The following is a 15,160-nucleotide window of genomic DNA, read 5'->3' as shown; positions in this document are numbered from 1 at the left end:
TTTTGCTTGTGTGTGCAGCTCAGAACCAATCTTAAACAGCTTTTCATACCTCAAAGATTCTATAACTCTAGGAATTTGCAAAGACCAATGAAACAACCAACCTCACATCAATGAATCTGAAAAATGCCAGTAGAATTTGTTGGGTTTAACAAGAAGGTTACAGCATTTCCAGAATGGAGTAGCATTTCCAAAACAGCAAACAGCTGACTCCAATGCCCATCTGATTTAGAACTGAAAAGAAGGATCTCTGTTAGGATGGACTGTCTGACCACCTGTAGAATCCAAGAAGGTGAGGAGCTAATGTTCATGTCCCAAACACCAACAGCTTGGGCATGGTGTGGAGCCAACCAAGGGTTTTTGGGAATTACAAGCAAGCACTTGGTAGAAACACACCAGAGGAAGTCCAGGATGTGGCTGGAGAAGGGGCCATGTGGGAGCAGGGCAGCATTCTAGGGACAAACCTCCTGGTTGTGGCTCCTGCAGGAAAGCACAGCCTGGCACAGGGACAGGGCCAGAAGGGCCGGGCACTGCAGGGGGAACTCTGAGCCCATCCAAGGCCCAAAGCCCCAAACCATTTCCAGAAAGGCCTGAAGGAACCACTGTGAATGAGAACTGACTTGCACAAAAAGTGGGAAACTTCTCCCCAGGGAGTGGAAGATTTAAATGTGCCCCACAAAGCCCAGGGCCCCAGGACATCCCATCAGCTGGATCCACATTGGAGTCAGGACTGATGATATCTCTTGTTTTCTTCCTTTCTCTCTCCCCTTCTTTGATCCAGCCTCTCTCTCTCTCTCTGTGTCCCTTTCTTTCTCCTTTTACAGCACCCCCCCACCTTTATCCAAACCCCACTCCGCTTACACTGGAATATCAGGGACAAACACTGTTTTCCATGCCAAGTGTGTAATTTACTAATAAAATTTGGCAGATCCTCTGACTTTTGTCATTCCTTTTGATCATGAACATCTACAAACCCTGGGTGCTTCCCTCTCCTTAGGGGTGGGATGTCAAACCAGTATCACTCCACCTGTTCACATTGCTCTCAATTCCCAGCCACCAAATTCCTACATCTCTGTCCAGAGGTCAGGCTCCTCCTACTCCCAAATCAGACCTCTTAGATCACATACTAAGTCTTCCCCCAAACACTCCCCATTTTCTCCCAAACCCTTGATTCCTTCCATCCAGAGACTGAAGTAGCAGGATACCCCACACACCCTGAGGCTCAGGCCCTATCCTGCTGATGTTTCAGGCTGAAGTCTGCCCAGTGCTCCAAGCTGAGCCTCACTCCTTCCCCTGCATGTCACAGTAGTATCTGTCTCTTACACCTAGTAGAAACTTCAGGAAACCAGAGAATAAATACATTTATGAGAAATCTGCCCACATGGGACTTGAAATTGAAAGAGAATGAATGGGAGCCTAAAATGCACGCAAGCCACCGTGAAAGCACTTGAACACAACCACCAACTTGCCAGAGCAAGTGGTATTACTCACACAACCAAGTCTACCCCCAGCTAAGTGCTCCCTTCAGCTCAGCCCAGCATGGGTACTCATCTTTCCAAGGACTGCTGCTTATCGGGACCCCAAGAATGCCCTAGCATTTCTGAGGGACCCGAGTTCTCCAGGCTGCAGTGCTACAAGATTCATTGTTCAATCAAAAAACCATCCTGAAAACTAAATACTGTTTAAAGTTAATGAAACTAACCTCAAAATATAAAAGCTATTTCCAAATTAGTTTTACTGAAGTCTGGGCTGTGAGATTTCCACCCAAATCCCTCCAAGAGCCTTTAGAGATGTTTGCTTTTGTGATCTCTTTTCTTTTGAGCAGAACAAATTTTCTATCAAGATAATATTTTGCTGCCTTCTGTTTTCAGGTACAAACAACCTAAAGAATTTTCTTTGCCCTTAGGCAGCACCCCAGAGCAGGACCTACCATCGACCATGCATCAGGTATCTGTGAATGATGCTCTCTCGCAGAATCTCTTTGTGGAATAATTGGCAGGAGAGGAACACAATGAGAGTTGTCACGGCTTCCAAGGAAATGCTGTATGTAATATCTCTGCAGAATAAAGGGAAAATTACAGAGATTAATCTACTGGGTTGTTTACAGGCTGATTTCCAAGAATACTTGGTAGCTTCACCTGAAGTTATACACTGTGTAGCACAGAGAGATTCAACTGGGAACATGTAAACAACAAATTCAAGAAACTCAGAATCCTTTCATATCAAAAATGGATGTTTTTCTTAGAAATAAGCAATCTTTTCAGACACCAAAGGACAAAACAATGTAAAAAGAGGTATTGCTCATGGCATTCAAGTTGCAATTGATAGACTGACTATACTTCTTCCTCAAAATACTAAGTATCTCTCAAAAGTGTGTCCTTTGTACTATTAAACAAAATTGTCACAAAGCCATCATCCTAAGTGAGGGAATGAATGTCCAGCTAGCCCAACACAGCTCCATCTGCCAAGAAAACTGGATCCCTATAAGAAGATTGTTATCTACAAATGCCAGCTCAAGTGTACAAAATGCTCAGGGTACCAGGATACATTGCTCAGTTTTAAACGGTATTTTTGAGGTAACAGGGAAGTAGAAAATTTCAAAGTATTACAAGGTATTCAAGACAATCACAAAGAATGAGCTGCAATGCTTAAATACAGACACCAGACAGTTCAGCACAGTTCATTTAGCCCAGGTTCATTAGGAAAGGCTGTGCAGCAAAACAGATGACAGACACACTATTAAAAATATCTTGTGCTTTCTCTTTCCACCTCTGCCTACAATGACCTTGTTACAAATCTGGTTTTTAAAACTGAGAGAAAAACGGCATTTGCCTCCTAAATCAGTAACAAATTGCAGACTGCAAGAAACTTTTTAAAACGCAATGAACTAACTTGGACATGAACCAGTATCATTCCTACTTTCAACCAAAGAATGTCCTCCAAAATGAGGTACTTCATTTGGTGCAACAGCACCACCCTGCAGTTCACCAGAAATATTGTTATCAAGTATTGTTATTGTTACCACAAGTTCTTTTAATGCTTCTCCCACTGTCACTATTTAATTTCCACAGTATGCTTCACAATCCAGTATTGCTAAGTTACAATGGTTTCCCTGCAACAGTTATCAAGGTTTTCTGACCTGGGACCTACTGGAAATTCAAAATCTGTTTATTATTGTCAAATGCAAATATTTAACAGTACCTCTATTTAAAAAAGTCAAAACACCAAAGAACAAATCAGCATCTATGTTATTTAATCAGTGGTGCTAAATTTTTCTTTGTTGCAATGTCACCTTCCAAAAATTTTATTCTCAATAGTTAGAACAGGTATAAGCATAAAACTAAGTGCACTTTCAAACAATGATGATTTGAAAACTACAGTGCAATCTCCCAAAACAAAACAAATTGACCCCAGGAAGGACTAGATTTTCATTTTCAGTCTCAGGATCAGAGCTGGTGTGGTCCTCACTAAAACACACAGCATTTTATTTAGAAGAAATCAGTCTAATTTTTAACACAACCAAATAGCTTAATATTCTCAAGCGTGCTGCCAGATATACTGCAAACAACACGCATTACTGACAAGTGTGAAAACAAGAATTTCATGCATCACAATGCACAGACAGCTTAAGTTAAGCTCTTCTGCAGCAGCTCCAGGCCAGAGTTTCTCCAGAGTGCAGTTATTTACTCAAAGCCAACAGCAAACTGGAATCACAATTTCCTGGATCACAATCCACAGAACTGCACCACCTCTCATACAAAAATGTTTTTAAAAATGAAGGTTGTGCATATTCACTGCCTTTTATTTTCTCTCACTTCATTTGAGTATTTGAACCCCAAACATTTGAAGTTATGGGCTGGGAAAGGACATACTGCCTAAGTAACATTTTCCTGAAAATCATGATGTCCTTTTGAATTGCTTTTGCTCTCTGCAAGTTACCTGACTTTTTGCCCACTCCTGAGGAAGTTCGCCAGTGTAAATGCTGATAATTAGATCAGGCCAGAGGTTACACTCTGATCTGGTTCCACTGCAAATTCATCTGAGCCAGAAGCAAGGCTGCACTCGGAACAGTGCCCGCTCCCTCTCCAAGCCAGAGGAGCTGTGCAATCCGCCACCCACACGCATCCCAAAGAAGACTTAAATACATACATAACATCAAATTATCAAAGGCTCAACCATCAGCAAAAAAAAAAAAAAAAAAAAAAAAGAGAGAAATGCTTTTCTATCAAAATAAAAGCATAAAAGCAACAGTTTGGGAAAATACTTTTTTGATATTACAAGAAAAACATTCAGAAACTTATCATTATGACATCGGCTGAGAATACAAGAACAATGTCTCCTACCCCAAGGTGATGAATGAAAAGGGTAACAACTTCATGACATACTACAGCATGCACTGGGTCACTATTCAGAGAGGAAACAAATTTTGGGGTCTAGTATACTTTTTCTCCATTTCAATCATTCATTCATTTATTTTTATTATAACCCACACAAGTGGAATAGCAAATTTGAGGAAACATTACAAAATAATTTTCTGTTTTGACAAGAATCAGCATAAAAAATAAACTAAGAGATTACTGCACTTTATAAAGGAAAAAAAAAAAATCTGCTTTCAATATTCTTATATAACTCACGACAGAAAAATACCAGAAAGGTAAATTCAAGCAGTCCCACTTGGTGAGTTGCTCTCATTTTCTCTAAGTTCAAAACCCAGACGGGGCACATTTAACTGTAGAAACACTCCACTCAAACCTGTGGAATCTGTTCAAATTAAATCTGCTCTGACATAAACACAAACAGGGTCCTGATATCTGGGTTTACCCCTCAGGTCCAGTCACCCTTAATTTATCAGCATAATGATAAAGCCTCAGAGCAAAATTATTTTCTCCACCAAGGGTCAAATGTATGGTTTTCTGAAACTCAGGCACTTCTAAAGGATCACAAGAACTATCAGGAACTTCTTTCAACTTCAAAGAACACATTGTTTATTTATATTGAGAGACTATATAATAGGAGGACTTGGTTTTGATTTTTTTTATTTTATTCAAAGCTATCAGTCATATAGAATGCCTGTACATGGAATTTATGCTGATCTTCAACTTCCCCTGGAAACTGTTTGCTTGCAGTTAAGGAGGAAACCAGAAATAATGAACTCATGTATCAATTGCATGTCAAAATTATTTAGCTACTTCTTTCAGAAAGCTAGAATAGCTGCATGTTGTTTTGAGCTTCTGTGGCATTTTGTGGCATTCTCAAGTGTCTTGCAAAACAAATAAAAAAATCTACAGATAGAGCTCACACTCTATGCAAATGGAGATCACAAAGCAATGTAACAAAACATGCAGAGGTCTTTTCTTTCTCTTGTTTTGGATTTTCTCTTTTGGGGATTCATTAGTTATTCTCAATTTTTTTCCACTTCTTTTCTCCTTCCCCTTTCCAAAGGGAGATATATTCCCATATCAGGTAGGTAAGTTAGCAGATACTACAGGTCTGTCTCTCAAAAGACATCTCGAGTCTTTCACATGGAAAGAATCTGAGACAGACTGAGGTCCAGAACTCACAGCAATCGTTTCTCTCCCTTATCCCAGGCAGCTGTCCTCCTGGAACACCCCATGCCTGGAATGCCCTCCTGGTACCACACCTGGCATGCAGTGACATCCTGGCACTGGATGGAGCAGGCCCAGGTTCTCCCATGAGACACCTGAGCTAAAACTGATTTCTGGCAACAAACCTTATACATAAACATGTACTCTCTGAAGAAAATTCAGATCATGTCATATCTATCCGAGATTATGTTAAATAATGAATTCTTCATAGAATGAGGAACTCCAAAATGCAAGATTCCCCAATACCAGCATAACAAATCTGCGTATTTAACAGGTGTTTGGTGTCTACATTTCAATGAAAAACTGAAATGTATCATCAGTGGATGATACTGAAAAACTGAAATCCACATCAGTGGATTCCATCCAAAAGTAAATGATGCCAGATCATTTCAATTAAATTTTTTTAATTAAACGACTACAGAGTTGTATGATTTATAATCATAAATAAATCAGTAACCATTAGATAACAACTTATTAAATCAAAAGACAAAAATTAGAATAACAGAATGGTTTGAGTTGGGAGGCACCTGGAAGCTTATCCAGTCCCATTCCCTGCCGTGGGCAGGGACACCTTCCATTATCCCATCGCGCTCCAACCTGGCCTTGGACACTTCCAGGGATGGAAAGTCCACGGCCTCTAAGAAATAAATTCTACTGAGTCAGACCACATTCCATTTTAATCCGTGTTGTCAGGTAGGTAACAGAGATCCTGGGCTCCTCTGGGACCTCTACAGCTGCTTTAAAGCAGCACTGCATTTAGACATACAGTAGTACTTCTTTAGAGAAATTGGTGCAGTACCCAATTCTTCCAACACGTGGATTGGAGAGAGTATCACTTCTCTTCCGGTCTTCAACCAAAAACATACATTTTAGTTTATTTATTTTATTTATTGACTTTGGTGACAGAATTGTAAATCAGAATCATCAAATCCTAGGCTGGTTTGTTTCAGAAAGGACCTTAAAGCTCATCCAGTTCCACCCCTGACACAGACAGGAACACCTTCTGTTAGACCAGGTTACTCCAAGCCCTGTCCGACCTTAGCCCAAATACTGTCCCCAAATGATGCAATCACCCCACACAGAACAAAAAAAAAAAACTATGATCCTGTTAAAACCACAACTCCTCAGTATCCTGGCATCTGCTTTATCCATTCAAAACCATGTGGATGACCTCCTATCAGCATCACCTACCAAGAACTTCAACAATCTACCTATGTGTCACCATCCTGCTGCTGCTGGCTTCTCTCCAAGGCCAAGCACTGCTCACAAGTGCTTTCTATGCTCCCAGTCATTCAGCTTTGTTCCCTGCCTGTGAGAGAGAGGTCTGTGACAGAGGAACCGAGGTGAAGCACAGAGGCACCATAGAGGAAAATCTCAGTTACAAACTCCAATTAACACTCTGAAGGCACATGCTGTTGTAAACACTTTAATTACTCCGTGAAAAGGAGCTATTTCTATATCAGCACACAGAGGCTGGGAGCTCATAAATTATTTCACACCTACAGAGCAAACAGCCTGAACAGTCAGAAACCAAACTCCAAATTTCAACTCCCACCCCCAGACCGAGCCCCCTCCCTGTTCAAATATTTTCCCGAACTTTCACCCAGCCAGAGCTGTCTACTCCGAGTATTAAAAGGTTAAAAGGTAACCCATTTTCTAATTTAGGAGAGTTGCCAAAAGGGCTGATTCATACAAAAAGTCTCAAATCATACAGGAACCAGGTTTCATTTCCCTGCTTCCTGAGGGCCCACCAGAAAGGTGAAAGAGGAGTCACCACAGAGAATAGGATCAGTTTTTAAAACTGAAAAGCAAGTACAATATCTGGCTATCAGTCTCAGGATACAACAACTCAAAGAGAACATAATCTTTCCTCTTGGAAACACTCCTAATTTTACACTCACTGATGGCACATATACACTGTGGCAGCTGATAATGTTCTACAGTCATTACAGCTGATTCCAAACATTTGGGAGATGTCCCGGGGGGGCACTCAGCAAACACAGACTGGAAGCAGAAAGAATCTCTTACATTTTGTACTGCATCTCCCCCATGCCAGGCATTCTCAACTGGGAGAAGAATAGGGTGAGAAAACAAAAAATCCCAGAATGGTTTGGGTGGGAAGGACCTTAAAAATCATCTCATCCCACCCCCTGCCATGGGCAGGGACAGCTCCCACTGTCCCAGGCTGCTCCCAGCCCCATCCAGCCTGGCCTGGGACACTGCCAGGGATCCAGGGGCAGCCACAGCTGCTCTGGGCACCCTGGGCCAGGGCCTGCCCACCCTCCCAGCCAGCAATTCCTCATTCCCAATGGGCCAAAATCTGTCCCTGCCCTCTGGCCCTGGGAGCCATTGCCTGGGTGCTGTCCCTGCCTGCCTTGTCCCCAGGGGCTGTGCAGCTCTCCTGGAGCCCCTGCAGGCCCTGGCAGGGGCTCTGAGGTGTCCCTGGAGCTTCTCTGGTGCAGCTGAGCAGCCCCAGCTGTGCCAGGCTGGCTCCAGAGCAGAGGGGCTCCAGCCCTGGCAGCATCAACAGTACGGAAATACTCTGAAGTAATACCTAAAGGATTAACATTATTCTAGAGCCTTTTTTCACACACCTGTTTCTTAACCATCTGGGACTATGTGACTGTGTATATTGTCGCCTCACTGATAATTATTTCTTCCCTCTACAGATTAAAAATCCTAGAATAAATTTTGGACTTCTAAATGTTGCACAGAAGCTGTATTATTCTCCATTTACTTTTCACATCACCATGTCTTGTTGCAAATATCCACTAAAACTAACTATAAGACATTACTTTTCAAACAACAGCTCACAAGAGAGCAGCCCAAATTCCTATAGAAATGGACAGCTGCAGAGACTCTCAGGTGCAGCTTCCAGGCAAGAGGAGATAACCCAGGTGATCAAACAACTACATTAGACCATCAGAGAGTTCTACACAGAGCCAGACCATAGGAATCACATCAGTGATGCAGCCTAAGTGAAAGTGAACCTGCTCCACAGTCTCTCTCTGTCTTTGCTGTTGAGACCCAAATCCCTGCAAACAGAGGTTTTTCAACACTCATCATCTTTTGTGGAAAGACGGCTGAAAACCATATAAGAAAGCAAATTATTAGGAATATGATACACAGAATAATGTACAAAAAAACTCTACAGACCTCTGATACCGTGCTTTGAGGTGAGGAATTTCATTACAAATTAAAGCACACCTAGTGAATAGGTGTGAACAGATAGAACAGGTCACAGAAAAATACTGATCTAAGTCTAAAATAAAAACTAAACTAGAACAGAGTAAGAATATGTGATATAGATAAAGGTTCTCCTACCACCCCAAGGTACAGCAGCAAATAAAACTCCCTTTATATTAATCAGCTCCCTCCTAAACAGAGCACAATAGTCTAAAACTTAGAGGCTCTTCAAAGTGAAGAAACACAAACCTCTCTCAGTTTGGATATTTTCGCTACCTTCAACCTCAGTTTCAACAGATGGAAGTTTGTCTTTGATGATTAGACAAAGTTGCCAAAATTGTAAAAGTCACATGTTTTCCAAATAATGGAGCTACTGCAATCTTGATAAAAATTCCTTGAACAGTCTCCTTTTACAAAGAACTACTCTGACCTATTCTTTTGAAAGCAACAAAAATAATTAAAGTATAGCGCTCCTAGCTAGAACAGAAAATATTTCTTAATCTCTTTGCTACTCTCAACTGGCAAAAAAGAAAGCCTAAACATCTAATCATCTGTACATGGCACTTTTCCTACACTGCAGTTACTTTGTAGAGCTTTCTAATCAATTATACTGCCTTTCTTCCTCCTACATTTGACTTTTAAGCTCCCATAAAATGCAGAGAGCATCCCTAAATGAGTCAAAACTTTGTCAACATTTACATTTTCTCAACATTGTCAACATTTAAATTTTGTCAACATTGTCAACATTTCCAAACAACTAAGACTGCACCCTAAAACAACCATAACTAGAGAAAATAAGGGAATGTAATAGAAATATCAGCTAACTTGTACTGGCACCACGGGGTGCTACTTAGGAGTGATGTAACTAGATCACAGTATTTCATTTTTCCTCCACATGCATTTATAGTTTTTAATGAAGTGAAAATGCACTGATAACAACCAGATGTTCAGTTATGGATACCAGCTCTTAACAAGCTGCTGAAAGAAGCCTTTATAATTTAAAGCTTTGGGATCTCCATCCTGCAACAAAATGTTAGCAATAGTTTCTACATAGCAGTCATACAATTAAATACTAACATTGTATCTTTTTGCCGACTATGCAGTTCGAATCATTAGTGTACACTCTTGAGTGCTAACATTAGCAAAACCAAAATAAAAGCAGAGTATCCATAGCACACCCAAGGGAACCATAAATCAAACATCAACATATGGTAACATAAGGGTTATAAGGGACTGCACAAGTCTAATTGATGAAAACTGTATTTCCTATAAAATTAAACCTGAAACCTTTATGCCTGGCATTTTGTACAATGCAGCACAGCCTGTTTTTCAGAAAGGTAATTCAAGATATTTTAAATAACTCTCAGACACAGCACCACAATGTTGCAGAGTCCCAGAGTCCCTACTGCAACCTATTTCTGCCTTAAAGCACATTTGCCTTTTCCAATACAAACTAACTTTGAGGAAGATTCTCTTAAATTCCCTGTAAAAAACTGAGACACTTCCAGAAATGCTCTGCCTCCCAGAAAAGGCTCTGCAGCCTTTCCTAAAAAAAAAAAAAAAAAAAAAAAAAAAAAAAAAAAAGTTATGCTTCATAATAAGAGGCAGAGATCTGATATTTATCTTCTTGCACATCCCACACCTTACTTATTAATTTTGAGAAATACAGTCCACCTGCATGCTGTAGGTTGTTTTGGTTGTTTTGTACACATAAATGAGCTTATTCTGCCAAGGCTGACAACCAGAGCAAGCTCAGAGGTGAGTGACATCTGCACATACCCAAGAAAAGACTGGAACCCTCACGAATTCTGTGTCCCTGCCAAGCTCAAACTTCTTACATTTACAATCCCAGAATGGTTTGGGTCAGAAGGGACCTTAAAGCCCCTCCAGTCCCACTCCCCTGCCATGGCAGGGACAGCTCCCACCGTCCCAGGCTGCTCCCAGCCCCATCCAGCCTGGCCTGGGACACTGCCAGGGATCCAGGGGCAGCCACAGCTGCTCTGGGCACCCTGGGCCAGGGCCTGCCCACCCTCCCAGCCAGCAATTCCTCATTCCCAATGGGCCAAAATCTGTCCCTGCCCTCTGGCCCTGGGAGCCATTGCCTGGCTGCTGTCCCTGCCTGCCTTGTCCCCAGGGGCTGTGCAGCTCTCCTGGAGCCCCTGCAGGCCCTGGCAGGGGCTCTCAGGTGTCCCTGGAGCTTCTCTGGTGCAGCTGAGCAGCCCCAGCTGTGCCAGGCTGGCTCCAGAGCAGAGGGGCTCCCGCCCTGGCAGCAGCTCCGTGGCCTCCTCTGCACTGGCTGCAGCAGCTCCAGCTCCTTGTGCTGCTGGAGCCAGGGCTGGGGCAGCTCTGCAGGTGGGCTCTCACCTGAGCCCAGGGGCACAGGGGCAGGATCCCCCTGCCCTGCTGCCCACGCTGGGGATCAGCCCAGGGCACAGGAGCTTTCTGGGTCCTGGTGCCCGTGGCTGGGGCATGTCCAGCCTTTCACAACTTCTGGGGTGTAACCAGGATATACCAAAATCCGTCTCCTCAGGGCTGCTCTCCAACCAGTCTGGAACAACTATGTACCTGTGTGTGCAAACCTGTGCGCAAAATACCACACACAGGTATTCCAAGCACCTGAATCGACATTCAGAACAAGTTCAAAAGGAAGGAGTGCAAAACAGCTGCACAGGTACCTCTGTTCCTGCATTCTGAACACGGAAATGGCATTCCATGCTTTAAAAATATTGTTACAGCTTCAGTGAAGGAGAAAAATACAAGCTTTAACTGGGGTGCAGGGAAGCAATCTATTCAGACAGCAGATGCCAGTTAGTATCCACCCCTTCACCAAACTGCATCTGCAGAACCCAAGGGACACACTAATTGTTCAAATCCCCTGTTTAAGGCTATTGAATGCTCTTAACAAAGTCTTTGCTGTTCTGAAAGATACTTTGAAGACCAGCTCAGCATGGATATTTTAATGGTCTGTCACCAAAGAAATTAATCTTTGACAGTATCTTTACAGACAGACATTCTGTTACAGTGCCATTGCAAGCTGCCAAAACTGCCTGTTCTCTCACAGGTGATCCTAAGTTCCGACACAGAGATCATTACAAGTTTGAATATTTCATCTATTCCACTCAATCTATTCCTTCCCCAAATTCACATACTAGCCTGCAGCTCTCTTGATTCATTCCAGCTAAAGACAAAAATGGACTAGTCCCTTGGAACAGAACAGGGAAAGAATCTCTAGTGATAACTGACCAGGAAGAGAGTGGGAAGCAAGAAGTACACTCTCTGTGAAAGCAATCCTGATCACTCTCTTGAAAAAAATTAATACTAAAGTAATACCTTTTAACACCTTTTTGAAGAACATAGCTGGACTGTGTATTAGAGAACACAAGTTCTCCAGTATGTCCTTCCCCCTACCTATTTCCCTTCCAATGTATGGGAACAAAATTCTTAGTTAAGGCATTATCACACTGTTAAACATATTCTAGTGATAAACAAGACAGTAATACACATTTTTGTAAGTGTTAGTATTTATTAGCAATCAGCAACACTCTGTTTCAGGAGAAGGTTACCTAAAAAAAATTTATTTCACCAAAAGAAACCCAACTAACCACAAAACAAAAATCTTCTGCATCTATCTCTTATGAAATGCAGGTTTTTGATATAGCTGAATATTAAATTATGGACAGGCTTTATAATTTTCTTTTTAAACAAGCCATTTTAGCATTGGATTTTACAGTAATCTAAGTGCTTCCATCAGCTGCTTCCACTTGTGGCAACCAGATTCACACAGACACAGAGCTGCTGAGAGCCTCAGTTGTGGAAGTGGGTGAGGAACTATCATGCTGGCGTATTTTTCCCTGCTGGAAAGGCATTATGAAGGATACTGGACTACACACGGGTGCTTCCAAGAAAGAAAAATAAAACCCTGCAGGATTTATGAACTTGCCCGTATATCACAGTCCTCTCAGCCCTTTGTACTTCCTCTAGTCTGCTCCAAACAAAGCCTGTATGTGTTCCAGGAAGTCCTGACAAGCTCTGTGGAATGACACTTTGAATCACACCACTAATTCATTACACTCTACCTACACAAACCCCTCGCATTAACGTTGACAGAGCTGCATTTAATGACAGCAATGTCTCAAAAAACATTGCATCCTTGTCAGTTTTCCAGCCAAAAGAACAATCCCAGCCATGAGATAGCAGAGCTCTATACTACACTGCAACAGACAATCTGAAATCCTCCAAAGCTGCCATGCTTCAGCTGGGGCGCTGCATTTTAGACACAGACTACAATGAAATTTAACACTAAAGACACTGCTCACTCTACGTTTAGTAAAGTTTATCATGGGGAAAATAGCCAAAACTCATCAGAACACTTCCACAAAAGTGGAAGAACATTTTTTTTTTCCAAAGAACAAAGCATGCTCTCCTACATAAAACACTGAAGTATGTTTTACGACACATTTCCCAACAAGACATGGAATCAACATTTCTCAAATACAACAGATGCATGAAAAAAAAGCCATGTAAACAAATCTGGAGATCTACAGAAACATTCCACTTATTAATTTCTCTTGTCCCTTCTTTGGACATCAATTCACCGGAATTTTAGAAATCAGTATTAAATAGCACAGTATGATTTATTTTCAATTTAAACCCCCACAGAACTGCAGAAGAACTTTAGTTTTCACCTTACTGCATACCCCAGAGCTGAAGTGACACCTCCACTGTACCTTCCCCTGTACCATGAGCACAACCATTTCCACCAGTTACTGTCTGTGTGCTGACAGGGGTACCTGAAACAAATGGAATAACTTCTGTTGATGGTTTGAACTGGGTGTGAGACGTTCATCATGTACTTCTTCCAAAAGAATATTCAGGGCTGGCACTGGCAGCAGCTTATCATTATCTGTACTGCTCCATCACATGGAACATTCAAATACAACTATTTAAACATTATAAACCCATTACTACAGGTTTCATAGTCTCTCAAATGCTCAGATTATAAAAGAAGACTAAGTTAAAAAAAAGCCTACTTACAAGAGGGGAATTTCAACAATGAGCTGGATGAGGCAGCACAGCAACTCCTCTATAAGGTCTTCGCACTCTGTTCCTAAAAAAGAAGCACAGCAAAGGATTTCTGGGTTTTCAAATACCAAAACAAAACCAAGATTCAAACACACAAATGCAGATTATCAATATCTTAAATTAAAGAACAACCACTAGAAGTTCTAGCTGTTAAAGGAGATAGGATTCTTTTCCTGAAATAGAAAGCACTTGAGATAATTAACAGAGAAAATGGTGATGCCTTCCCTTTTTACATAAAAAAGTAACTAACAACAAATGCATAAATTAAACGAGATGTCAGTATTGTAGGAATGTGCTAATATTTAGCACAACAAGCCTTCCTTTACTACTTACAGAAGATCATATTAAACAGTGTAATTACTAACTGTTGAACTAATCACTGGTGACTTCTCACTGGTCCACAGATAAATGTCCTTTCAAAATCCCCTGCACTTCACATATTTTCCCACTCTGTTTTTTTAAATCTAAGAGAAGGACAATCAGAGACAGTGTCATTTGTCTACGATTCACTGAGCAACATCATAAAAGAATGCCAAAATAATGGAGTCCCTGACCGTGTCACTACTGCTCCAGAGTAATAGAGACACAATGTTTTCATGGATACACATTTATCCATTGAGGAAGTTTCACACATTTCAATGACAAGCTTGTGCATTTTAAGGGAACAGAAATTACTCTCTAGTCATATACAATGTGATAAAATGCATGCAGTGATGCAGAATTATCAAAAAACTTGCAACTATTCTAAGCAATAAAACTATTCATATTTTACATGAATAATTTTTAAAAGCAACTGTAACAAAAGACTTTCAAGACTCATTAAAGAAAAACTTATTAAACCACTTGAAGTTATCATATAGTACTAAAAAACCCAGAAGATAAATCTGTTGGCTCATCAGGATTTTTCTGCTTTCAAAAATACAATTATGATGAGAAACCTATAACATCATAAAGAAGTGGAGAGTTTTATAGCGCTGAATGGCTGAAGAGTGGCCTAGCTGATCCCCTGCATTACAGCATTGCAGTACAATAATTACCCAAATGCCTGTTTATTTTGTATTTTCAAATAAATAACTCCTGCCATAAACACAGCTTTATAGCCAGGTTACAAAGGTGTTACTCTGCTTAACTCAAGTTTGTTCTTGAATACAGAACTCAATTTTAAGAAGCACACCAGGGGGAATATTCACTATAAAGCAAAATTATTTCTTTCCACAATCAGTTTATTAAAAACACATTAAAAATTGTCACCTAGTGAACTGCACATTCTAAAGGAAATCAGTTTTTTA

General features: G+C 41.1%; 1 protein-coding gene across 2 annotated transcripts in view; it reads right to left on the bottom strand.

Moving 5' to 3' along the window:
* Positions 1-15,160, bottom strand: part of DYM (dymeclin) — a 211,258-nt gene that overhangs the window by 167,623 nt on the left and 28,475 nt on the right. For both annotated transcript variants that reach the window (XM_064736044.1, XM_064736045.1), the window contains exons 6-7: positions 13,824-13,896; positions 1,928-2,053 (exon numbers count right to left, since the gene is read on the bottom strand). In XM_064736044.1, the coding sequence (XP_064592114.1) occupies positions 1,928-2,053; positions 13,824-13,896 (199 nt within the window). The remainder of the gene's footprint in view (positions 1-1,927; positions 2,054-13,823; positions 13,897-15,160) is intronic.

This window comes from Zonotrichia leucophrys, chromosome Z (assembly GCF_028769735.1).
Source record: "Zonotrichia leucophrys gambelii isolate GWCS_2022_RI chromosome Z, RI_Zleu_2.0, whole genome shotgun sequence".
NCBI lineage: Eukaryota > Metazoa > Chordata > Aves > Passeriformes > Passerellidae > Zonotrichia > Zonotrichia leucophrys.
The sequence above is the reverse complement of the archived record's forward strand: the minus strand, read 5'-3'. Positions and strand labels throughout refer to the sequence as shown.